The sequence below is a fragment of the Salvelinus namaycush genome, chromosome 34, assembly GCF_016432855.1.
Source record: "Salvelinus namaycush isolate Seneca chromosome 34, SaNama_1.0, whole genome shotgun sequence".
In the NCBI taxonomy this organism is placed as follows: domain Eukaryota; kingdom Metazoa; phylum Chordata; class Actinopteri; order Salmoniformes; family Salmonidae; genus Salvelinus; species Salvelinus namaycush.
In genome coordinates, this window is record NC_052340.1 from 12,165,310 (window position 1) to 12,191,271 (window position 25,962).

At 42.8% G+C, this 25,962-nt stretch overlaps 3 protein-coding genes across 14 annotated transcripts in view; all 3 read right to left on the bottom strand.

Annotated features, from left to right (window-relative positions):
- Window positions 1-163: 163 nt before the first annotated feature.
- LOC120028565 (heterogeneous nuclear ribonucleoprotein L-like) lies at window positions 164-9,211 on the bottom strand. 3 transcript variants are annotated; one of them, XM_038973757.1, is made up of 14 exons: window positions 9,100-9,211; window positions 7,080-7,198; window positions 6,210-6,447; window positions 6,032-6,117; window positions 5,572-5,668; window positions 5,404-5,476; window positions 2,708-2,743; window positions 2,232-2,303; window positions 1,664-1,935; window positions 1,447-1,568; window positions 1,099-1,300; window positions 931-988; window positions 732-839; window positions 164-621 (listed from the first exon to the last, which is right to left on the bottom strand). In XM_038973757.1, exons 1-14 carry the CDS (start codon window positions 9,172-9,174, stop codon window positions 563-565), a joined length of 1,617 nt encoding a protein of 538 aa, XP_038829685.1. In that variant the 5' UTR covers window positions 9,175-9,211; the 3' UTR covers window positions 164-562. The 3 variants fall into 3 exon arrangements, with proteins under 3 accessions (XP_038829685.1, XP_038829686.1, XP_038829687.1); XM_038973758.1 differs by lacking the exon at window positions 2,708-2,743; XM_038973759.1 differs by lacking the exons at window positions 2,232-2,303; window positions 2,708-2,743.
- Window positions 9,212-9,475: 264 nt separating this feature from the next.
- Window positions 9,476-15,091, bottom strand: LOC120028674 (serine/arginine-rich splicing factor 7-like). 3 transcript variants are annotated; one of them, XR_005473503.1, is made up of 9 exons: window positions 14,888-15,091; window positions 14,058-14,286; window positions 13,668-13,850; window positions 13,176-13,250; window positions 13,058-13,099; window positions 12,820-12,864; window positions 12,616-12,700; window positions 11,419-12,076; window positions 9,476-10,158 (listed from the first exon to the last, which is right to left on the bottom strand). XR_005473503.1 is itself a non-coding variant. In XM_038973887.1 (8 exons), the coding sequence occupies exons 2-7, from the start codon at window positions 14,276-14,278 to the stop codon at window positions 12,625-12,627; spliced, it is 639 nt and encodes a 212-aa protein (XP_038829815.1). In that variant the 5' UTR covers window positions 14,279-14,286; window positions 14,888-15,091; the 3' UTR covers window positions 9,476-10,158; window positions 12,616-12,624. The 3 variants fall into 3 exon arrangements, 2 of the variants coding, with proteins under 2 accessions (XP_038829815.1, XP_038829814.1); XM_038973887.1 differs by lacking the exon at window positions 11,419-12,076 and having other exon boundaries at window positions 13,058-13,096; XM_038973886.1 differs by lacking the exon at window positions 11,419-12,076 and having other exon boundaries at window positions 14,888-15,090.
- A 6,347-nt stretch (window positions 15,092-21,438) lies between these two features.
- The window catches only part of slc8a2b (solute carrier family 8 member 2b), a 29,659-nt gene continuing 25,135 nt past the window's right edge, over window positions 21,439-25,962 (bottom strand). For all 8 annotated transcript variants that reach the window (XM_038974317.1, XM_038974320.1, XM_038974318.1 and 5 more), the window contains 2 exons: window positions 24,792-25,070; window positions 21,439-22,686 (listed from right to left, as the gene is read on the bottom strand). In XM_038974317.1, the coding sequence (XP_038830245.1) occupies window positions 22,310-22,686; window positions 24,792-25,070 (656 nt within the window). In that variant the 3' untranslated portion in view covers window positions 21,439-22,309. The remainder of the gene's footprint in view (window positions 22,687-24,791; window positions 25,071-25,962) is intronic.

Genomic DNA, 25,962 nt, shown 5'->3' on the forward strand with positions numbered 1-25,962 from the left:
CGGGATGGAGGAAGGCTAAAAAGGGTTCAATGGGGCAGGATAGATTCGCGGTTCTATTCAATTATGAGCGAAATAATTTAACTGAACAAATACAGGATAACATTAAAATTCTTACAATAGTTGTTAATAGTATAGTTGAATAACCAAATTGTTAACTGGCAACCTGGAATAAAGTTCCTTTATTGAGGGCTCTCAAAAGATACATTACTTGAAATTGATTTTTATTTCTTCCAACAAAATAAAACTATCCTTCCTCCAAAATGCAGACTTGTAGAGGCATGGTACTGAGCAGAAAGAGATTTTTTTTTAAACACATGGAGTAATAAAAGCAAAACAATACTTATACAAAAGCTTTTCCGTATTTCATCCATCCGGAATAAAAACAATTCTCTACTTTACCAGTTCACACAACTCACTTATGAGCTCAATATCAAATAAGGACAAACCGATATGACTGCGGACAAACTCATTAACTGCCTAAAACAGACATGGTCAAAATAGGGTTGAAGACTGTAGGGACGATGGTTTGATGTGGAACATTGTCCATGATTGTGGTGGCTGTTTAGGTTGCATGCTGAGCGGTAGAAAAGCACAGCTTGAGGGTGTATGGGTACGGGCCAGCTGAAGAGACGAAGACAGAAGGTATTAGAAAACAGCAATCACCACCCTACACCATTTGAATAAACAGTGAAATTACTTTTTATACATAGGCCTAGTGCTTAAACACTTACTTGCGTTCTTCATCTGGTAGTGGTTTATCATGGACAAGGCCTCCATGGCGTCGTTGATCGACTCCCACTCCAACAGCCCCGAAGAGCTGCGCTCACCTGGACCTGCACCTAAATAAGACAGCCCAACTCAGTTTAGCACCACTGTCATGCATACCAAATAGTATGTGGTTTCAAAATGACATCTAAAATGTACACTTACTCTTTCCCGAGAAAAGTTTGATGTTTGCAGGGGTTTTGACGCCAACATCTTCACAGATCTGAAAAGAACAAGACAGCGGTCAATTGATGATTTGTTTAGTAGGCACATTGGGTCTTTATTTCACTGCTCCCTACATAAAATGGTTCACCAGCATGCTTTGGGACTCACCTGAGTGAAAATCTCTACGGACGAGTCTGGCTGGGCGTTGAAGAAGTGCAGGACGCTGCTGGGGTGCTGAATGCGGTTCTTGGCAGCCTGTTCTGGGGAGGTGAAGCGGTTGTTGCGGGAGCCGTGGAAGTCCTTAAAGCTGGTGCTGCCGTCCTCCAGCTCGTAAGACTGACCGGGCATGATGGCCTGCTGCTTAGACACACTGTAAAGGGAAAAGAGCATTAGACTGAACTTGTATAAGCCTCACAGAACAGTCACTTATTATGGCAAGAGGCAGCGAATAAGATTAAGCACGAACTTTACATGACAAGGCACTGAATGAACAGGCATTTCAGATATACATCTTACCAGACGTTGAGCTTCTGTCCAAACAGAAAATTGTTGTTGAGGTGAGTGATGGCTCGGTCCACAGCGTAACAGTCTCCCATCTCCACCATGGCTGCTCCTGGCTTACTCTTCATAAACTTCACCTGAGGTAGGGGACCAGATATATGGAGTCACTCAATACCAGCAGGCTCTTGTTGAAATAACTGCAATGGCTTGCCTCCTTTCCTTCCACACTTACCCGCTCCACGTTGCCGTAGAGACAGAAAACGTTGAACACCTTGTCTGCATTCATCTTGGCAGACTCCAGACCGTAGACCATGACTACAGGGGAGTCTGCGTGGGCACTGTACTCGCCGGGGGGTGGAGGGGGAGGGCCGTAGCCAGGTCCCCCGCCGTAGCTGTGTGCCCCCCCTCGTCCCCTCATGGGAGGACCCATGCGACGGCCCTCGCTGTAGTGTGGGGGCGGTGGGGGGCCATAGCCGCTTTCGTCGTATCCATGGTAACCGCCAGCTGGGAACATAAGGGACCACAGACTCAAACCGGAAACACGGCTTGATAGGGACAAAGGGTAGACATTCCAAAGAAGTGGTCAACTTCACCATGACGAAAACATTTGGTTTTGATGAAAGGTTGGCACATTCCATTATCAGGTGAGCTAAGAAAATGTACCACACCACTTCGCTGCCACTGTGGGGTACCCATTTTTAGTCATACATTTTTACCCGCCACCTGCAGGTGAATTTAGTGTGAGGAGAGCACTACAAAGGGCCAGCACGTGTGCGTCCTCCCTGGGCCTAAAGCCTTACCGTACTCTGGAGGGTGGTCTCCCAGCAGAGCCGGCGCTCTCACACGCTTGTTGGGGTTGGCACTCCCATCTTCTGAGGTGATGAAGGCAGGAGGCAGAGGAAGGAAAAAGAGGGGAAGAAGAGCAATAGATCATTTGGAAAGAAACAGGACAACGCAGCGCAGTAGTGGATGTTCACAAGACCTCCACATCTAGAGAAAGCACACGAACCGTAACTACTGAACAAAAACACATCTCCATAGTATATCTACTGCTTCAGTCATGGCATTTTGATGCCAAAGGTTGGATAAGTTTCTATGACAAAATGAATGTTAAATTAACAAACTGTTATTACTACAGCTAAGAATGAATTAACAAATGCTAACAAGTAAACAATCCTGAATGCTAGATAAATCCTCCATTTTAAATGTTTTAGCATATGGTATAAGGGAGAACGAGGTGGGTGAGAATGAATCCAACAGAAGTCTGCAAACACACCTCCAGCATTGCTCCCATTGCCATCAGCTTCTGCATCTGTACAGGTACACATCTCATACACATTAAATTCAGGCCAGATTGAACACATTCACCCACACATGGATAGTTGATAAAAATTCAGAAAAGCATCACTGGTGCACTTGAAAAATTGGACCATTTCAACATTCTACAATTTAAACTATTTTAATACATTCAGTCCAGTACCTCCATACCATAACTAGGATATACAAATAAGAAAACGTCACATTTCAATTCTATCTACAAGTCTCAAAAAATTAAAATACTACATATAGCCCCTTAGTGGAGAACCACCCAAACACCAGCTTTATTCAGACAAGTCATTCAACAGAGGACAAAATGCCCACAGGGAAAGCACTACAAGTCCCCTCCAAGGGGAAATATGGTGTCACTGAGAACGGGGGAGTGGAACACCATATAAAGACAGAAAAATAACAAAAATACCTTCAAGGACGACAATATCACAATATATTTTTGAAGACACCCCGAGTGTAAGAAATGGAACATGTGTTGTGTAACAAACTGGGGATCAGTTTACTTACAGCATGGATATATTGGGGGACAAAGACTGAGGCTGGAGACACTGGCTGTTATTTGGCAGTGGGTCCATTACTTCTTTCCGTGTTCATTTCATCCTTTCACTCCACTCCCCTTTGGATGAACATTTCCACCATAGTCGCATTTCTGCCCCTTTTTTGTGGCAATTTCCATTGTGGTTGGTGGTCCACTCTCCAAGTGTCTTATCGAACACACGCCAATGGCAAGCCGCAAAGCAGCCATTTGGCACATTTCAGACCTGGGTCCTCATTAGGCGCAAATTGCCAGACCTGCGTCACATGGAAGGTGTTACACAGGTACTAAAAAAGGTCAAATTTCCACAAAAGAGCTGCATTCAGAAAAAGATGGAGAAACTAGACAGGGATGCATGTTGCAAGAACAGTAGAGGGAGGAAAGGAGGGGGGAAAGAGAAGAGGCAAAACGGAACACCTGACTCCATGAGGTATGCATATATGGGGAGAAAAATATGGTCTGTCTGAATGTGCGTATGCTTGTTCATGTTTGTAGTGTCTTCATCAGTTGTCTGTTGTATTCCTTCCCATGTGACTGGCTACAGCCTGACAGTGACGGTGCGAATCATCTATGGAGTCAGTGCGGCAACAGGAGTGGAGGGTTTTGAGTAGTGTTTGATATGTTAAACACCAGGAGCAGGGCACAAGAGAGCAAAACCACCTGCACCACCAAAGACAGGCAGGTACAGAGAACAGGACAGGGCTGTGTAGTCTTGAGCAACTGGTTTGTATCAGTATGGTTCATCTGGTTTGTGTTTGTGTGAGCATGCTCGTCACTACGGGTCTCTGGATGTCTTTATAGGGTGGGTCTCCTGTGGATGTGTATCAGGTGATGACTTGCAGGTGAGATCTGGGTGATGGCATGTTCAATGTGTCAGGCATGTCTTGCTGGGGTCTCAAAACTGGGAGGGTGTGGAAAGCACAGCTTAGTGCCAATGTACTAGCAACCAAACCCCCCATGGAAAATGTGTCATGCCATAGAAAAGGTATAGGGGATGTCTTCGTGGCTTTGGAGCTATGCGGTTGCAAGTGGATGTGTCCTTATTGACGTAGGAGCGGTGAGGTTGAGGTGGTGCTGAGAGTAGTGTTGATGGCAACAATGTGTCTCCGATGCATATATGGAAATGTGTTGCTCCAAAGTGTTCCGACGAGAAGCTAGAATGGCTTTTGTTTTGCAGTATGGTCTATGCTTGAAGTAGCCTGAATAGACATACAGATCTATACATTGGCAAGTGCACTGGGAATGAAAGGAGCAATTGGCTGTCACAGTAGACCCAGCTTCACAAGAGACTCAAGTGGGTATCTATGCTCAGACTGTCTAGTCTTACAACTTGATGTATCCATGGGCAGTGCATCAGACTGGTTGCCATGGCAAAAATAATACAGAGCACTCAGTATGTATAAGTATATTTTTTTTTACACAGGCATAACGTCACTGTATCAGACACTGCTGAGAAGCCATCAAGCAGATATATTCAGACAAGAATGGCTCAGTGGTGAGATTTACAAGCAACATTCTAGAATGCTTCCTTCCCTCACAATGAATGAGCAAAAAAACGACTACTTCGCCACGCTTCGGTTGCAAGTCAGTCATCGCCAAACTAGAAAAGATGCATGCCAGAACTCACAGGACCTTGATTTGGTACCCTTAGTGCCCACATACCATTAGATCTGATAGCACTGGGTTAAGGAGGCCACTTTTTAAAATGTATTTTTCATAAATAGATGTACAAGTAAAAGCCTTGAGCAATAACTGTAGTCTCTAGTGAAGAATATCTGACCATTCAGCTGCTCCTTTCATCCCTAGCATGTCTGGCTGTGTGACGGACGGTGTATCATCAGCACTTCAGTTATAATGCCACTGAAATGGAGCCCAATACAAGAGTTAACTGTAATTTGCTAAACCAATATTACAGCTGGTGAGAAAGATACCAATCCAGCCCTGCGACCATTTGAAAGAGTTGGAAATTGAGCTGGTTAAAGGAGCACTTCCTGTGCTCAGTGGCATTACCCCTGAAGGTCTACCATCCAACCCCCCTTCCCTCCCCCACAGTGGCAGTAAGGGTGCTGGTAGTGTCAGCAAGGACCACAGATGGCTGTGTGCGTTACCTTGACCACTCAGGTTGGGGTTGGTGTAGTCCCAAGTGTCCTGGTCATTCTTGAACACATTGAGACGAATTGGCTGTGGGAGAATATACAAATTAATTCTATCAAAGCATTTTTCAAAGTCCATTTCATGCAACACTAGAAGCTCTATGAATGTGCTTGTTCCTCTACCTTGGCATATTCGATCTTCAGGGTGCAGCAGCCAGAGTAGATGTCTGCCCCGTTGAGGGAGGCCTTCGCCCTCTGTGCACTCTGCACCGAATCAAACGTGTTGGGAGTCAAGGAAAGGACATGCAGACTACAGTTCTGAGAACAGCACCTCGCGCAGACACCATAACACGTTCCGGTAATTCCGGAGCTTATTGCTCAAGCCCTTGTTTACAAGTCCTTGTGCCAATACATTTTTTTTATTTTTATAAAGAAATCAGGTAAATAGTCTATCAATCATTACATACAGTATGTGCTACAAACAAATGACATGTTCCAGAATGCAGGTTGCCTGACATGGTATGTAGAGACAGCCAATTTAAAATTCCAGACATTTTAGTTTCACCAAGGATTACCCGAGAACATGCAACTGTTTGACAAAATACGTCATTTTCAACAACAAAAAATTTGCGGCAAAGGATATTCCACCATGGCCTGAACACCATTCTTCCGGAAGATGACAATCCTCTGGACAGGGCCGCAGTTATTGCAGACCGTGTAGAGCACATCCTGTAGACAAGAAATTCACAGAATCAGAAATAATATTGAAGTACACAGCACAACAGAATCAACAGGTTAGGTAGAGGTGGCCAGCACTTTACCGCGGTAACGGGGTAGATTGGGTTCATGATGGTGAGAAGTAGCACATTGTTGACACTTCTAGAATCGTCCGGGTCACCCGGCCGGGAAATCTTCTGGCTGGTGGAGTAGTTGACAAAGGCTGGGTGCCCGGAAATGTAGATCTGGTTGTCATTGGCATACGTCACAGCAGTACACGACCCATTCAGATCCTCGTACTCAACCAGGGCTTGACGCTTCTTGGGCATAACCACCACATAGCTGTAAACAAAACAGTTATATTAATAAAGGACACATAACCAAGTCAAGAGGACACGGTATCTTTACTTGCTTTGCTTACAGACCAGAGGCGACCTAGCCTCCCCTGGAGTGCTTCTGGGTGAGCTGGCTTTTGTTTCAGCACTGCTCCCACCCACCGGATTCTAGCTGCTCATCGGAAACTTCAGCTGAATCAATTGTGTTAGAACACAAGCCTGCAAACCCAGAAGCTCCGCTGAGGTAAAGATAGCGATCACTGATTTAACAGTCACCAACTATAAATGGTTGCATTGTGTGGAGCAAAATTTCGACCGTGAAATGTGTGCATTGTAAGTGAAGTAGCCCGGGTACCAGTCTGCTTCTGCTTGAGCCATTTCCCCGTTGTCGTGAAGAAACATGAAGATATTTTTTAAAGCAGACAGTTACGCAATGTGCACCACCTCTTTAAGGAATACCTAGGATAGGATAAAGTAATCCTTCTAACCCCCCCCCCCCCTTAAAAGAGTTAGATGCACTATTGTAAAGTGGTTGTTCCACTGGATATCATAAGGTGAATGCACCAACTTGTAAGTCGCTCTGGATAAGAGCGTCTGCTAAATGACTTAAATGTAAATGTAAAAATGCATATTCATCACCTAATAGCTCCAAACTCCTGCAGAGCCTCCACAAGGTCAGCCTCTGTAATGCCATCCACCAAGCCCCTCACATGCACAACTGGAGAGGGAAGGGTCTTATGTGGATCATCATAGCCCTCCTGCAAAAAAGAACGGGCCCATTATCTCCATCTCTTCATTCAAAGACTCAAATCATGGACACTTACTGACAGTTGTGGCCGCGTCTCGTTATGCATTGTTGTCTCTGCCTTCTTGCCCTTTGTGCTGTTGACTGTGCCCAATAGTGTTTGTACCGTGTATTATGCTGCTGCCATGTTGTGTTGCTACCATGCTGTGTTCATGTTGCTGCCATGCTGTGTTGTCCTCTTAGGTCTCTATGTAGTGTTGTGGTGTCTTGTCGTGATGTGTGTTTTATCCTATGTTTATTTATTTTATATCCCAGCCCCTGCAGGAGTCCGACATTGTAAATAAGAATTAGTTCTTATTAACTGACTTGCCTAGTTAAATAAAGGCGCAATAAAAAAATTAACTCAAGCAATAAACAAATGTTTCCTGTTTAGCTCATAGAATGCGTTATAAGATGAGGACTCCGATGTATGTAGCTAGCTGACTAAACTCAACTACATGGTAAAATAAATTGAGTTGAGTAGAGACCAGGCTTTGCATAATTCAGCACCGACTACATTGATTCATCCAAGGTCAATACTTAAAAATAAAAAGGCTTACCTGATACCCATGTCCTGTGCTGTTGCATGCTGAAATCCATACTGCTCCAATAAACGTTAACCAAATACAACCACCTACTGTGTCCATGTGTGGATTCATTCTCAGCGAAAGCCGGTGGCTGATTATAATTTTTTTTTTTTTTACGTATGGATTTCGACAAAGGCACGCAACCACAGAGGCTAAACACATTAGTAAAAGTTTTTATTTTATTTTACTTGGCAAGCTAGTTAAGAACAAATTCTTATCTACAATGATGCCTACACCGGCCAAACCTAGACGACGCTGGGCCAATTGTGCGCTGCCCTATGGCCTCCCAATCACCGGACTAGACAGACACGAACTAGGGTGTCTGTAGTGACGTCTCTAGCACTGAGATGCAGTGCCTTAGACCGCTGCACCACTCGGGAGCCCGAGTTGAATCGAATAAGAATTTGTTCATAACTGACTATCCTTGTTAAATTAACTTAGTCAGAGCTGAATTCCACAAAGCCTGCTCTCTGCTAAACTCCGTTGATGGAGTTCAAACGTACTTCACCATGGAGTTTAAATTTGGTCAGGTATTATTGTGTAATTACAATCCATTCTATTTCCAATCTAAACCCGATTTTATTCACCTTGGCGGGAAAGATTAACACTACCAGACGAAATGTCATGTAGTAGGGGTAACTATTCATCTTAAACTGTTGGGAATATTAGTAAGGAAATGCATTTTGTTATCACTAATATTACGAGAACATGGCCCCCGATAAGGTGCATTTTTGAGAATGTTAAAATATTGACTAGGTAAAGTAGCAAACTAATTAGCTCGCTAGCTAGTTTCCGGCTACATAAAAGAGCGAGTCAATAATGCATCTAACTAGGTTTATTTCAATTTAACACACCAACTCCTGTTCGTTGCCTGGCAAAACGACACCGCTAGGCTAGAACAAAGCAATAACGCTACCACTAGCTAGCTACCGTATGATTTGTGGCGTGGCCTGAATTGCACCCTCCCATTCAAACGAAAAAAAGGCCAGTTAACGTTAGACAATTGTTGAAAATACAGAACTAGCTAGCCAGTTAGCTACATTGAGAAAAGTTTACTCCACTGACAATTTAAGCTAAACATAAAAACAGACCGAAAGGTATTTCACAAAAAAAAAAAAAGTTTAACATCGTGGAACAAGGGAAAGCGAGCTAGCTAACGTTGCTGGGTGCAATATATTTTTGAAACGCCGCGTCATGAGTATGTGAGACTGTTATTTAAAGAGTACATTTCAATGCATGTGCTTAAATGCATTTTGTTATATCACAGAAATCAGCATTCATTATTTACCGTTGTCATTCCGTCGTTGGTTTTTAGTCTTTTCGTTGCCCTACCGCCTTCGTAATAACGGCCTGCCATAGCCATGTTGTCCCAGTTAATAAGGTTGGTAGCAGTGACAGTATGAAATGGACCGGAAAGGATTGAAAAAGACGAACATGGACCCGCCTTGAGGAGTCCGCTGCGGTTTCCAATTGGCCCAAAAGGCACGTCAATAACGTCATCACCAATTTAGGACCAGTTAAAATGCACAAAAGACAAGCGCTTCTGAATATCTTATAGTCAGAGCTCAAACCACTAATACTGTATTGATCAGTTATCTGTAAAAATAAAGTTAAGATAATCTTTATTTCTACAATAAATACAATTTCAAATCAGGCGAGTGATCTAGGTGGTTACAGCTTTTTGAGAATGGACTTTAATCGGCAAGGTTGAAAAGAGCCAAGATTACACATACCACACCTAAGGGCTGTTTTTATGTACGACGCATTAGGTGGGGTATAAGTTTGAAAATGAAAACTTATTGACTGCAAACCATTTTTCATGGCAAACATACCATTTAATTTCCTTTTTCACTATAAAACATCTCCATGTAAGACACATTCTGTAGATGTTCCCAATTTTCAAAAGAATAACACTGAATTAATGTGTCGATTTATTCCAAAATCTGCCCGTGTCATAAACCAAGGAAAGCAACATTTAAAGTATTTTACAGCTCTAACGCAATGCCACACTGAATATAGTAGATAAAAAATAATAACAAATACAAAGTTCTGGTTCACAAATCCCACTTCTGAAATTAGCTATTTGAACTGTTTTGACACACACAAAAGCCATTTTAGGAATGAGACATGTAAGGCATGCATGGTTAGATATGAAGCTAATCCTGTAGAGTAATTATACAGCATCAGAAAGGTAGGGGTAGATTCTAATCAATGCAGGGAACAAAGACAAAACAAATAGCTGCAAGGCTAAAGCCAGTTGGTTGGAGGGGGATGGGGACAAGTTTAGTCTTCAAATCAATCTTCGCCTGGGGTGGGGCTCTTTTTCTGGCTTGGAGATCTGGAACGACTGAAACAGACAGCGAAGGGTGTAAGTACAGGGCAGACACAGCATGTCCAATCAACAGGCAACCCGGCACCCATCTTGTCCCAGCATGTCCACTCAATAACTAGCCCAGCAGCCATCTCAGAACCAATCACAGCTCCAACCCTGCTGGCCCATAATCAGTGGTGTAAAATACTTAAGTAGTATTTTTACTTAAGTGGTATCTGTACTTCACTATTTTTATTTTTGACAACTTTCACTTCACTACATTCCTAAATAAAAGTATGTACTTTTTACTGCATTTTACCTGACACCAGAAAGTACTCATTACATTTTGAGTGCTTAGGAGGACAGAAAAATGGTCTAATTCACACACACGTATCAAGAGAACATCCCTGGTCATCCCTACTGCCTCTGATCTGGCAGACTCACTAAACACATGCTTCGTTTGTAAATTATGTCAGTGTTGGAGCATGCCCCTGGCTATCCCGAGTCATTTTCTATTGTCTCTTTACTTTTACTCAAGTACGACAATTGGGTACTTTTTCCACCACTGCCCATAATGCACTCTGTCCCACTACAAACAGTTTTCCTTGGTCAGGACACTTTATAAATACAACACATTACAGCTACATTGGATAGCGCCAACTTCCACTAATTATAACATGTGGGGAGGGGTAGCCTAATTTTGCATAATTAAATCAACAAGTGAAAGTTCCAGAGGTCAAGGAAATGGAAGAGCTGGGTGTTGAGACTGGGATGTTTTAAAGGGGGTTTGAGGTGATAAAACCATCCCTTGCATTTTCACACAATGAAACAAAAGACCAGGGTAGGATCTGAACTACGAATTGCACCCAAAACCCTAAACAAACACTGACCAAATAAAATAAGCTTGCCTTTTGCAAGCACACGTCTTTAGAATCCTACCTCGATATGGTAAACTATCACCTATGTGCAGACACTTATTTAAAACCCAAGGGAACAGTGCAAACATTCAAATAGGTTGACCTAATATACAGTATCAGGACAAGCACCATCATGTTATCTACATTCCCCCTAAAAAAAAATCCTACACTTATCACTACACCCAGGATAATATGTAATGTATCCAAAGATAATATTTAACACCCATATACCCACCCACAGACAGACACACACACACCTGTGGATTTGGACAGTGCATGCTCTGTATAGTTGAATGTTAGTGTACAGCATGTTAGGGAGTATCAGACTATACGTCTGCGTTCTGATCATGAATGACATTGACTCTTGGGTTTTCGTTACCTTTGGAGACAGTGGCAGAAACAACATGTACAGAGTAGCGACGGATTCTAGAACTTGAAGACACACTCGGCGGGTCTTGAAGTCTGATCTCTTGTCAGCTCTCCTTTCTCACCCTCTCAGAAGCTAAGCAAGAGGCCGGACTCTGTAGGAAGGGGGCCTTAACTTGTCGACTGAACCCGGCTCAGCGTTCAAGACTGTAGTGCGTGGGTTCTGGGAGGGAGAGGGGTGGGTGGAACAACTGTGTGTACGCGCGTAGGATGGATGTGTCTCGTCAGAACAACCTCTTTAACCAGCGTGGTGCAAGCTGATTTCTGGTCAGCTCTTTTCACCCTCAGGGAGGACGGTAACACAGCAAGGATGACCCTGGTCAGTGCTTGTGCAGTCAGTCGACTCCCCACACTCTTTAAAAAAAGGCCTGATGCGATTGGTCACTGGAGTCTGATCACGACAGATTTCTCTTTTGAGTTTGAGGTTCTCTCGCCCTCTGAAGCTAATCAAATTGAGGCTGGATCTGAAGGAGAAGAGAAAAGAGAAGAGCCCCGCTCCCCCAGCCCGTCACCCAAACCAGCCTCTCTTTCTCGGAGTACAGGCTCATCAGCTCTGTGTGCGACTCTCTGAAGCTAATCAAGGTCTGGCCTGGTCATTCTAGGAGAGGGACCTCCAAGAGAAAAGAACATTAAAATCAGGTATTTGGAAAATAAAAAGGGGGAGGGGGGTTTGGGGGTGGGGCAGTGTTCCTTACTTTAACTTGGCGTGCGTTAGAGTCCCTGACTATTTCTTTCCCCTCCCCCTCCCTGGCCCCCATCTCCAGCAGCAGCCATCTCTCTGATGAGTTGTCGCTCTGTGCGTTCTGGAAGGTCCACTCCGCAGACTTCGGGTGAAGGCTGGTCTGAGGGGGCAGCTACCCACAACTTACCTGTTCACACCTAGCCCTGTCTAACAGATAGTAATATACCTAAACTTAAGCTGAGTGAATGTGGAGTGTCATCTCTGAAAAATGTGATTTTATGATTAAAAGAGGGGGGGGGGGGGCTTCCAGCACATTTGCAAAACAATATTCCAAATCATCCAAATGCAGTATAATTAGCAGTATTGTACAATATGGGCTACAAGACAAAGCCAATCATTTTAAGTCATGGCATTTACACAGTACAGGAGCAGCTGTGAAGGTATAGGTTGACGAGGCAGAGAGCTTACCTATTCCTCTTATGGCTGGGAGAGCGGCATCTGGAGAGAGCGGGATGCCGAGCGCCCTCTGGCCCAGGACCCTGACCGAGAACGACTGCAACACAAAAAAACATGGGAGCAAAAACACAGGCACCCCAACTTCAGATGGGATCCATAGACAGGACAGCTTTCAAGAGGAAATTATTGTGCAACTGTAATACACAAGTGGCTTACCTCCTAACAGATGTCCTGGACTTGGACCACACAGGGGAGCCGGACCTAATATGGAAGTGAGAAGTGTTTTAAGTGTTTCAAGAAAATTACCTGTTTTGAAGCTAATAGATAAATTAAATGAAAACAATCATATGAATACATTTGCAGGAACAACAGGTTTGCTCAGAATAGAAATGTAGACTATACTTCCTATGAAAATAAGAAAAATGCAAATGCAAAATTAACTGTAGACAATTACCTCTTCCTATGTTTGGGATAAGATGGGGAGCGGTGCCTGCTGCTGTGTTGTGGGAGAGAGATCAGTATCAGCACAGGGAGAGGTTTGAATGACAGTAGCAAAAACCATGTTTACATACCGGTCATTGCTGCGGGAACGTGATCGATAACGGCTGCCACGTGACCTGCCACGTGACCTGGAACGAGACTGTGATCTGGAATACAAGAAACAGGCTGTGATGTCTCTAATACAGGGGTTTTCTGTGAAAGGTGGGTCGCCAGTTATGAGAAGACATCTATAATCACACACTATTTCTACTTAAATTGGATCGGAGGACAGTCAATTTCTCATTTGGGTCTCGAGCTGAAAAAGTTTAAGAACCCCTGCTCGGATATATAACCACAGTAGTGAAATATAAAGAGGACGGCATTGCCCCTCAGCAGTTGAGACGAATCCAACCAGGTCAGCATATTGTCTGTGCTTAATTGTTTCTCAATAACATAGTGACATTTTTCTCAAGCCTAGTAATACTGCGATGTAATAAGAACAATGTTGCATAAAGGGAAAACTTTGCACAATTATGACTGCTACTGGCAGTATAACAGAGGCAGATATTGGGCAAGAAGAATACCTGCTCCGACGACCTCCACCCCTCTTGCTGAAACCGTAGCAGTCGTAGGCATAGTGGCCCCTGTCCCCAGACTGGTAGCAGCGGTCTTGAGGGTCAAAGTGTTGACGGCTGGGGAGGTCATGTTTGGTCTTCCGTGACATGCCAGTGGACAACTCCACATGGATCCGAGAGCCGCACAGCACCCTGAGGTAGGGAGAGAGGGCAGAATATAGTGATAATAGGGCACGAAAGAAAACATGTAATACTGGGCAACATCTGCAAGATTATGGCCTGAATTACAACAATTAATATCCCAAAACTGAACACACACCACTTCAACCAAAATATGTATAAACTGATGTGAAAACATTATGGGCTGTTAAATGTGTAGGTCAATATAAAGTTACTCACTTTCCATCCATGCCTTTAACTGCCTCCTCTGCGTCACGGGCATCCTCATACTCCATAAAGGCGAAACATGCGGGCCTGGCCACCCAAACGCTGCGTAAAGGGCCATAGTAACTGAACGCCCGCTCTAGCTCACTCTTAGCAACACCGTTGACGAAGCCCCCAACATAGACCTTGCGATCAGTGTTAGGTGAAGAGCTGTGAGAAGACGAGTGATTTGACATCTTCCCACCTGAGGAAAGAGGGAGAAACTGTCAACACCCAAAATGAACCAGTTAATTAGCTAAAGTTAGTTAAAATTGAGCTGTGCTTGAGAGTATGAAGCTAACTAGCTACTAATATAAATAGCATAGCTAGCTAACATTAGCTATAAATACAAGCTACCGGGGGCGTAACGTTAGCACAAGGGTAGCAGGCAGGAAAACAACTAGCTAGCCAGGGGTGTATTCATTACGGATACCGTTTACCGTTTAAGAACCAAACGGAAGCTAACAGAGCAAAACAAGAGTTTCTATTGGACAAATTCAGGTAGGTCCATCCCCGTTTCGTTCAGTTTGCTTTCATTTAAAGCAAACTGATTTATCGTTTTGCAACGGAAACGGCGTAATGGATACACCCAAGCTCGCCATTTTAGTGAATAACGGGGTATTAACTATCTCTGACTATGTTTCTTCCTAATTATAGTGTTGCTAGACATTTTATCGCTAGTGACATACTCAGTAAATTAACCAGAGACGATACAGCTAGTAAGATAACGTTGTATCCATTATAAAACTAGCTAGCTACACTAGATTCGATATCAAGTAGTTAAACAATGGCGTCCGCACGTTTACCTTTATCCCCACAGTTCCGCGATTGAGTTATCAGTCTCTGCTCAATTTACAGAAATAAAACATGGGCGAAATGTCTTAAATTATTTCTTATTTTGATTACTTATTTTACAGGATTTCAAATTCTTCACTAGCCAACAAACATATTCACTGTTCTGTCAGACTACCCGTGCAATAATGCACTTGCGCAGTAATGTGGCCCACAACAGTGAGGTCATGTGTTGTTTTTCTGACACAGGTTTGAGAGACGTCTTGAGTTTATACCTAAAATGTTCCAGATATGTATTCGTTTTTAGATATACTGAAAAAATATAAACACAACATGTAAAGTGTTTCATGAGGTGTAATAAAAGATCCCAGAAATATTCCATTCAGTAAACACTTTACAATATGCACAATATTCCATGCACAAAAAATCTTATTTCTCTCAAATTTTGTGCTCACATTTGTTACATCCCTGTTAGTGAGCATTTCTCCCTTGCCAAGATAATTAATCCACCTGACAGGTGTGGCATATCAAGCTGATTAAACAGCATGATCATTACACAGGTACACCTTGTGCTGGGGACAGTAAAAGGCCACTCTAAAATGTGCAGTTTTGTCACACAACACAATGCCACAGATGTCTCAAGTTTTGAGGGAGTGTGCAATTGGCATGCTGACTGCAGGAATGTCCACCAGAGCTGTTGCCAGAGATTTTCATGTTCATTTCTCTACCATAAGCCGCTTCCAACGTCATTTTAGAGAATTTGGCAGTATGTCCAACTGGTCTCACAACTGCAGACCATGTGTAACCACTCTAGCCCAGGACCTACACATCCGGCTTCTTCACATTTTAGAGTGGCCTTTTACTGTCCCCAGCACAAGGTGCACCTGCGTAATGATCATGCTGTTTAATCAGCGTCTTAATCCATCCACCTGATAGGTGTGGCATATCATCTTGGCAAAGGATAAATGCTCACTAACAGGGATGTAAAAAAGTGTGCACAAAATTAGAGAGAAAAAAAGAGAGATTATCAGGTCTGAGACTAGCCACCCGGACAGCTGATGAAACTGTGGGTTTGAACAACAGAAGAATTTCTGTCAGACACCGTCTCAGGGAAGCTCATCAGCGTGCTCTTCATTCTCACCAGGGTTTTAACCTGACTGCAGTTTGGCGTCGTAACCGACTTCAGTGTGTAAACGCTCACCTTCGATGGCCACTGACACGCTGGAGAAGTGTTCATGTGATGAACCCCGATTTCAACTGTACCGGGCAGATGGCAGACAGCATGTATGGCGTTGTGTGGTCGAGCGGTTTGCTGATGTCATCGTTGTCAACAGATTATGGTATGGACAGGCATAAACTACAGACAACAAACACAATTGCATTTTATCGATGGCAATTTGAATGCACAGAGATACTGTGACGAGATCCTGAGGCCCATTGTCGTTCCATTTATTCGCCGCCATAGCCTCAGGTTTCAGCATGATAATTCACGGCCAAATGTCGCAAGGATCGGTACACAATTCCTGGAAGCATACTCATCAGACATGTCACCCATTGAGCATGTTTGGGATGCTCTGGATCAACGTGTATGACGGTGTGTTCCAATTCCTGCCAATACCCAGCACAGACATTGAAGAGTAGTGGGACAACATTCCACAAGCCACAATCAACAGCCTGATGAACTCTATGCAAAGGAGATGTGTCACGCTGCATGAGGCAAATGGTGGTCAAACCAGATACTGACTGGTTTTCTGATCCACGCCCCTACTTCTTTTTTTTAAGGTATCTGTGACCAGATGCATATCTGTATTCCCAGTCATGTGAAATCTATAGATTAGGGCTTAATGAATGGATTTCAATTGACTGATTTCCTTATATGAACTGTAACTCAGTAAAATCTTTGAAATTGTTGCATGTTGCATTTATATTTTTGTTCCGTATATAATGAGAGAAAGTCTTGAACGGCAGCGTACTCAATGATTTGTAATGTAAGTTGTTATCAATGTCGTCTGTGACTTGTTTTCAACTTGTCATGCATAAAATGATTACACAGACACAGTAAGCGTTGAAAATAAATAAACTATATTCAATAAGGTTAACTTGAGTTGATTACATAGTTGTTTTTTCAGAACACATTACACCTCATGCCATAGGTTCTCCAAAACAAGTTTCATTTCTTTTCCTTTGTTTATCCTTTCATAAAAAATGTAATATAATTTATTACAGTATTGAATAAATGTAAATATCACATATCTTCTTTAAGTCAGTCACTATTCCATACAAATGTCAGGCAGAGAGAAAGGTTCACAGATAAAACTGCACAAAGGACACATTGAAGAGCAAGACCTGGGGTGGTTTACCCCAATACAGAAAGTTGAGGGACACGAACACAGACACAGAAATATCAAACTCCAACAAACTGACAACCAAATGATCATGAGACATTCAGACATAGACAGGAAAAGTCAGGCTTTCTTTTCACAGCTTTTATAGGTGGTGAATAAGTAAGTAGACTGTTAACACGTTATCAAAAAATGACAATTCACCTGCTGCTCGACCAAGTCGACATTGCTCAGTTTGTTGCTAGCGTGAGCAGACCACGCAAGCAGCCACACAGCCCAAAAACTATTTTGGGATAACTCAATCCAAATGTAAACCTAGACGTCCATAACAGACCATGCTAACACACAATGTTCATGCACATAGGATGGCATTTACAGCACATAAAACATCTGGGAGTGATATCTCATCTACAGCAATGGCAAAGGCCAGATAGTTAAATAGAAGTCATCAAAACACTTAACATTGTCTGAACATTGTAGACAGTTCTATTCAGGAAAAAGTATGTCATAACCAAGCCAATGACCACTGTAAAGGCCCTGTAAATGTCATCCTATGTATAACAACCCTGAACAAACTGACAAGGTTCATTGGAATGTCCATTACAAATTTGTATGTAAACATGCTAATCTCAAGTGAATTAAATAAATCTGTTGGTTGGCCGAGGGCAACAAACACTGGAGCAAATAAGTGTTTCACTCCCACTGAGTGAGCCGAGTTGACTGCTCATCAAGATGAAAGCAAAGAAGATTCGGCTTTATATTGCACATTGCTACCACTCTCTTTGAAGCATTGTAACGGTTCAAATGGTTTGCTTCAAGGAGCCGATGAACAATAAAATATTATTAATAAATATAAATAACTTAAATAATATGGGCAACAGTAATGTACATGTAGGCTACAAAAACATAGACACTGATTTAGTAGGATAGAAATTAGACATCAGCTTGTGCTACATCAAATGACTAGTTCAAGGGGAAATTTGTCGTCAAATTGGACAATTAGAGAAATATCAAAATGTCTCTTTATTACCTGCAAAAACCATTGGGTCTATGGGGCTTCCAGCATTATCAATATAATCTGAAGAGATAAAAAGTTTCTTTTCAAAAGTTGACAAAGACTGGCAGTGGGGAAACACTGAGGGCCAAGGTAACTGAAATCTTTGTTGATATTATATATGTTATACAAGCAACAATAAACATATTTATACATGACTATTCTCAAAAGAGCCTTTACTATTTGAATCAATAAATCTATAGTTGAGGGGGTCAATTTGTTTACTCACTTAACTTCCAAAATGTCATTACTCTTTAATCCACTGTTTGCATTTGTAATATTTAAATGTTAATCATTCTCACTGGTTGTACTGATTGACAACTCTACAGTTCAACTAGAGTTCCAAGTATCCTGAACTCTAAAATAAGTGGGGAAAACTCCCATACGATATAACATCCGTCTCATAGTATTGTGTAGCATATTAACTCGGAGCCTCACTGCTGTGTCCTATTTTCTCCATATCCACTTCAGAACACCTGGCAATACTGAGATAAACCCACCTCCATTTTGTGTCAGCGTTGTTGTCTTCTGTTATTCTACATGTTTTCTTAGCGACTCAGTAAGTCAGGTGATTGAACCACATGTAAGGACCGTGGACAGTCTTGTAACAGTTCACTACCCCTCCCCCTCTTATCTTATTAATTGCACTTTCATCTCATTGAGATTGGGGCAGGGGTAAAAATATATTATATAGTAGATCTTTCAAGAAGATGTAATTTCAGTTTGTATGTAATCATATTACCTCTGCTACTCTTCTTAACTAAGTAGTAGAGATTGCTCACTGGTTCCACATATTGCACACTAATCAATTTGGTTTCTGATGCCCACTCAAAGCATACACAAGACAAATAAAATTTGACTAAATATTAAGTACTAGACTTTAAGGCATTAAATGGGTATGATGCAGAATTACAGTAGCGACGATCAGTAGTTACTGAATAACAGTCTGTAGCTGATGAGAATTCACAGTTTGAAATGTAATCTATCCCAGACTCACTGTTACGCAAACGGGGAGGTTTGGATTTCAAAAGGTAAAAAACCAGAAGAATAGGAGCATTTGAACCAACACTGTTGGACAAATTGATGTACTATAAGCCTCACTCCAAAATAAGATAATTTATATGCCATGGTCTTAAGTACTGATGGTGGGCCAGTGTTGCTGTATTTGGGGGCAATTAGCTGGGGTTGGGTTGAGCTGATCTCAGAGTAGCCTTTACTGTAAACAGGTGAGGAGCAGAGGCAGTCTGCATGCTCTTCACAGGTCTGGCTGCAGTCTGGACCTTCTGCTTTATGTGCACTATTCTCACATAAAAGACACAAACACTATTCTCTTGTCACCACCCATGCATTATAATTGTTTTGTCCATGCCGGTGCTGGGCTGTCACTATTATTCTGTCAAGTCATGCATCTCTACCCAGTATTCCACAGCAGAGGGTTACAGCCCTCCATACCTAGAAGGTGCTCCGCTATAGTATCACAAGTATCACAAACGAACCACGTGTTTTTTTTCTTCACAAATATTGACAGATTTCGATTTCGACAACAATATAAACATCTCGGTACAGAACTCTTTTGGTCCTGAAGTCCTACACAGGTGGCCAATATCCTCACATAGGATATATTTTGGACCAAACAAACACTACCCTCAACCTCACCACCCTCTGCTTTTACCTTTACATCCACCAAAGTACAAGGAATAGTTACTGTCCACTGAGCAAGCGTGGAGCCAAAGGGATACAGTATATAGATGTAAAGGTTTGACTTTATACCTGTATTCAGGTAAAGGATTGTTTTTGAAAAGTATACGTTAGATAGCGATACACTCTCTCTTGTAGTAGCATTCTACATTCTAGGAGATTGTGTCGCTTTGTGCTGTGCTTCCGTGGATAGTAACTCACCCTTGGACAGTAACATCAAATAATATTTACACCATCAATGTGCCTGCATTGCTAAATCATCATTTCACTCATTGTGGTTGCGAAAGGTCATAAAAATGTACAATGTCTCAAACATGATGGTGATGGAGGACTCTACTGTCTGCTGGAGTGGAATGCAGATCTATGATCTCCACTGTAATATCTGAAGTCCAGTGAGATGTGAACAGTAAGAGCCTCAAGAGCTGGATGTGAGACTTTCGTTATTCAGAGTCGTGCCTCCAGAAACTCTGTCTTCCCTTCATTCAGAAGTCCACAGATGAGGCAAATTTATATTTAATCCCTCTGGATCGTTAAAGTTCGATGGATGGGGATTGTGGTTATGAGAAAGGATATCTCATCTCGGAGCCATAATTTACACAAGCTACCTGCAAAAGTCATTTTCCTGTGAAGTAAGAGAGTGGTGACTAGTTTCTGAACCCCATGCATTATATCTATTATTGGCCACCCTACCCCATCCCACCATATCTGTAGAGAAGCCCCTCTAACAAATACATATACACTCCTCTTGTATTTACACCAACACAGAATTGAGAACTTGTTTCAATGTCATGCGTAATTCCCACCTCCCCTGTATGGAAAACCATACAGTAACTGCAACTTGGGGCTTTCAGTTTTGTTGTTGTTTTATCTCCCATTGCTAAATGTAAACATCCTACTCATTAATCAACCATTTTCATGGTGCTCTGTCATAGCGACTGAAGAGGGACCCATTCCACTACTACGCAGTGGTGTAAAGTAACTTTGTAAAAAATACTTTGAAGTACTACTAGTTTTTGGGGTATCTGTACATTACTATTCATATTTTTTGACAACTTTTACTTGTACTCCATAACATTCCTAAAAACAAATTGACTTTTTACTCCCATACATTTTCTCTGACACCCAAAAGCAGGACAGCAATATGGTCCAATTCATGCACCTATCAATATAATGCGTTATCATCTCTACTGGCTCTGATCTGGCGGACTCACTAAACACAAATACTACGTTTTTTAAATGATGTCGGAGTTTTGGAGTGTGCCCCTGGCTGTCCGAAAATAAAAAATAAATAAAAAGAAAATTGTGCGGTCTGGTTTGCTTTATACGGAATTTGATGTATAGCATTTACTTTCGCTTTTTATTTTTACTCAAGTCTGACAATTGAGTACATTTTGCACCACTGTACTTAAGTACATTTAAAACCAGATACTTTTAGAACAAGTAGTATTTTACTGGGTGACTTTTACTCAAGTAATTTTCTATTAAGGTATCTTTACTTTTACTCACGTATGACAGTTGAGTACTTTTTCCACCACAGCTTCTACGTGTGTGGATTCTGTCTTTGAAAAGGAAACCCCCAGTGAAAGGGTGAAGGGGTACTGCTTTAAGGCCACACAGACATGGATTGAGTCGAGTGGATTGAGTCTGGTTCGCCTTCCCTGAAACACCCTGCAAAACACACGGCACTCTACCCTGCTTCAATTAAAGCAGTCTAGCTGGACCCAAAACCATGTTACGCAGCCAGCTGGAATGAATAGAAAGCCACTGCAACACTTAGTTTCTACACACCTGTCTGTCTCTTTCTCTCCTTCACTCTCCCTCTTTTACCACATGCTGGTTTACATTCTGAACATGCTTCCTTTGAAATCTCTCCTGTCTTACTTCCTTCGTCACTTCCTTGACCAATACTTTCTTTTCTCTCCTTCTCTTCCTCGTTTGTCCAGTGAGTGTGTATAACATTTGAGTGTGCAATAGGAGGTTAATGTTAACTGGGCGTCATCCAGGCTCCAGGCCACACGCAACCTGTGTGGTGCCCTTGTTACAGTGTTGTATGTGTGTGTTGGTCTTGGTGAGAGACCACGTGTGCATTTGTTTGTGCATGCATGTAGTTATATGTACAGTTCATGTTTCAGTATGTGTCTGTATGTGTTTTGTATGTAAGTGTGTGTGTATGTGTATATCGGGTATGTCTACAGATCCCTTAGGTATTAGCGATCCAGTGATATTGACCAGGTCCCAACCTTTGGCCTGGGCCTTGTCCTGTAGTAGATGTGTGTATTATAATAACTATAATGTATATCAGTGTTTTGACTAGTAGCCCTGTCTCTGCTCTCATGTGTCCTCTAAAAGCCCTCTATGTGGCAGTAGGCCTCCAGGCTGGAGAAGAGGACGTAGAGGAACCAGAGGCCCAGGAAGAGGAGGCTGGTGATGATGCGTGCTGTCCGCGGCCCGCCCAGCTCCCCCCCGATAGAGGGCCGCCGGCGGAACAGCAGCACACCCATGCAGATGAAGGCGAAGCTGGTGAAGAGGGTGACGGAGAAGGCCAGGGAGCCAGGGTCCACGCGGAACTCCTTGCCCTGCACGTTCCAGTAGACGGCCGCCACTGACCACGCCACCCCGATGCCCAGGAACACGTTGACCGCGTTGCTGCCAGTCACGTTGCCCACCGACGCATCAGCGTGCTGGTCCTGCGTGGCCGCCACCTTGCTGGCAAACGTGTCTGAGGAGGGAGAGAAGGGAGGGAGGGAGGGAGAGAAGGAGAGAGAGAGAGAGAGAGAGAAAGAGATAGGTGAAGTACCTGTCATCACAGCTGGTGAAGAGGCTGAGGGAGTAGGCCAGGGAGCCCGGGTCATGCTGTTGTCATTCCTTGTAGTCACACCACACACACACACAAGGATTTCACTAACTGGACAAGCTGCAAAGCAGGAATTTCTGCTATTTCACTCTGAGTAATCGTATACATTTTTTTACCTTAACCCTATTACTGGCAACCTTGTACCGAACCCCTCATTAAATGAGGAATGGTTGTGGTATTTAAATGACATTAGGAGATACAGTTGAAGTCTGAAGTTTACATACACCTTAGCCAAATACATTTAAACTCAGTTGTTCACAATTCCTGACATTTAATCCTAGTAACAATTCCCTGTCTTAGGTCAGTTAGGATCACCACTTTATTTTAAGAATGTGAAATGTCAGAATAATAGAAGAGAGAATTATTTATTTCTGTCATCACATTCCCAGTGGGTCAGAAGTTTACATACAGTCAATTAGTATTTGGTAGCACTGCCTTAAAATTGTTGAACTTTGGTCCCACAATAAGTTGGGTGAAATTTTGTTTCATTCCTCCTGACAGAGCTGGTGAAACTGAGTCAGGTTTGTAGGCCTCCTTGCTAGCACACACTTTTTCAGTTCTGCCCACAAACCTTCTATAGGATTGAGGTCAGGGCTTTGTGATGGCCACTCCAATACCTTGACTTTGTTGTCCTTAAGCAACTTTGGAAGTATGCTTGGGGTCATTGTCCATTTGGAAGACCCATTTGTGACCAAGCTTTAACTTCCTGACTGACGTCTTGAGATGTTGCCTCAATATGTCCACATATTTTTCCTCCCCCATGATGCCGTCTATTTGTGAAGTGCACCAGTCCGTCCTGCAGCAAAGCACCCCCACAACATGATGCTGCCACCCCCGTGCTTCACGGTTGGGATGGTGTTCTTCGGCTTGCAAGCCTCTCCCTTTTTCCTCCAAACATAACGATGGTCATAATGGACAAACACTTCTATTTTTGTTTCATCAGACCAGAGGACATTTCTCCAAAAAGTACGATCTTTGTCCCCATGTGCAGTTGCAAACCGTAGTCTGGCTTTTTTAATGGCGGTTTTGGAGCAGTAGCTTCTTCCTTGCTGAGCGGCCTTTCAGGTTATGTTGATATAGGACTCATTTTACTGTGGATATAGATGCTTTTGTACCCGTTTCCTCCAGCATCTTCACAAGGTCCTTTGCTGTTGTTCTGGGATTGATTTGCACTTTTCGCACCAAAGTACGTTCATCTCTAGGAGACAGAACACGTCTCCTTCTTGAGCGGTATGACGGCTGCGTGGTCCCATGGTGTTTATACTTGCGTACTTTTGTTTGAACAGATGAATGTGGTACCTTCAGGCGTTTGGAAATTGCTCCCAAGGATGAACCAGACTTGTGAAGGTCTACAATTCTTTTATGAGATCTTGGCTGATTTCTTTCGATTTTCCCATGATGTCAAGCAAAGAGGCACTGAGTTTGAAGGTAGGTCTTGAAATACATCCACAGGTACACCTCCAATTGACTCAAATTATGTCAATTAGCCCATCAGAAGCTTCTAAAGCCATAACATCATTTTCTGGAATTTTCAAAGCTGTTTAAAGGCACAGTCAACTTAGTGTATGTAAACTTCTGACCCACTGGAATTGTGATACAGTGAATTATAAGTTAAATAATCTGTCTGTAAACAATTGTTGGGAAAATGACTTGTGTCATGCACACAGTAGATGTCCTAACCGACTTGCCAAAACTATACTTTGTTAACAAGAAATTTGTGGAGTGGTTGAAAAACGAGTTAATGACTCCAACCTAAGTGTATGTAAACTTCCGACTTCAACTGTACATCTCTGTTACTATCTGTGGCCTGGTCAAACCCAGTGCATAAGTCATCCAGATAGGACACCTTAGAGCTAGGAGGTCTATATACACATCCTACCAATATGGCTGCCTGGTGAGGCAGAGGTACTTGAGCCCATAGTGCCTCTATTTCACATACATACTTCAACTGTACATACATAATCTCTCACCAGGAATGGAGGTGCCAAGAGCCACAAACACCACGGCAGTGACAGTGTCCCTGAGGCCCACAGTGCAGCCAAAGTGGGAGGCCAGGTCCCCGATGATGGCAGTCAAGATGCCGATGACCGAGATGGACACGAAGAAGCAGGCCCAGCCATTCCAGTACTCGGTGGGCGGAACGAAGGCGAAAAGAACCTTCCAGAACACCGTCAGAAAGTGCATGACGTAGTCGTAGCAGGATGGCAGACGCTCCTCACGCCCCTCCTCGTCATCATCATCACCATCACCTGGGAGGTGGATACAGTAAAACATAAGAGACTTATGCACGCGCTCACACCAGTGGTGGTTGGTGCCATTTAAGATGAGGGAGGACAATACTCTTTTTTATAAGCATGGCCTTATTTCTATTACAGCATATTGGATGACTGTCATTCATATTCCATTCACCCAGATCAATGTAAAATCGATACGTTTAGACTACTATATGCCTATACCCATCATGAGGTTGCTACAACCTAGCCTTTGAATGAAAGTTTACAACGTAGGTGCACAGGTCGAGAGAAAATGATGATTAATCAAAGTGACAGACAGAGACACATTCAATAACGTCTTGCACACTCTTGCCTGCTTCTAGCTGATCTAGGGTGTAATCATTAGTCCAACAGTTGCAAACGACAGCTGTTTGTGACCAGGCGAAAAAACATTTCCAAGCCAAACCTTCATATCATAACCCCTAACCGCTACACACAGCCGTTGTCATCAAATTAGCTAACGTCATAGTCAACTTAGCTACTAGAACTAACGAGTTAGTAAACCCGCTACAATCATGCAGTACAGTGTACAGTCAGCAATCAGTTTAGCAGTTACACCGGCGGGCCCCGGTGGCAATGAATTAATAAAACCAAAAGCTTACCTTGATTTGGAAGAGTTCCAGTGTTGGATACCCATCTACCTAACATAGCATCCCTCTTTGTTTGAGTAGGCTAAACTAGCTTTCTGCATTCGCTATCTAAGTAAAACTGGGGGAAAATGACAATCTCTCGCTCGCCCTTCATTTTGGAAGAAATTAATTTGTTCAAAACTGTTCTACGATTGTCTTTCTCTCTGAGTCAACTACACACCACATTTTATGCAGTGCTAGCTAGCTGTAGCTCATGCTTTCAGTACTATATTCATTAT

Bases quoted from the DNA above. Each gene is read 5' to 3' on its own strand.
- LOC120028565 (XM_038973757.1), bottom strand. From the start codon at position 9,174: ATGGCTATGGCAGGCCGTTATTACGAAGGCGGTAGGGCAACGAAAAGA. The intron at 7,199-9,099 runs GTAAATAATGAA...TCTTTTTTGCAG, and splicing joins CCAACGACGGAATGACAACG to GAGGGCTATGATGATCCACA. The intron at 1,569-1,663 runs GTAAGTGTGGAA...CCCCTACCTCAG, and splicing joins TCTACGGCAACGTGGAGCGG to GTGAAGTTTATGAAGAGTAA.
- LOC120028674 (XM_038973886.1), bottom strand. From the start codon at position 14,278: ATGTCAAATCACTCGTCTTCTCACAGCTCTTCACCTAACACTGATCGC. The intron at 13,251-13,667 runs GTATTCTTCTTG...CTTGTATTCCAG, and splicing joins GGTGGAGGTCGTCGGAGCAG to ATCACAGTCTCGTTCCAGGT. The intron at 12,865-13,057 runs GTAATTGTCTAC...CTTCCATATTAG, and splicing joins TATCCCAAACATAGGAAGAG to GTCCGGCTCCCCTGTGTGGT.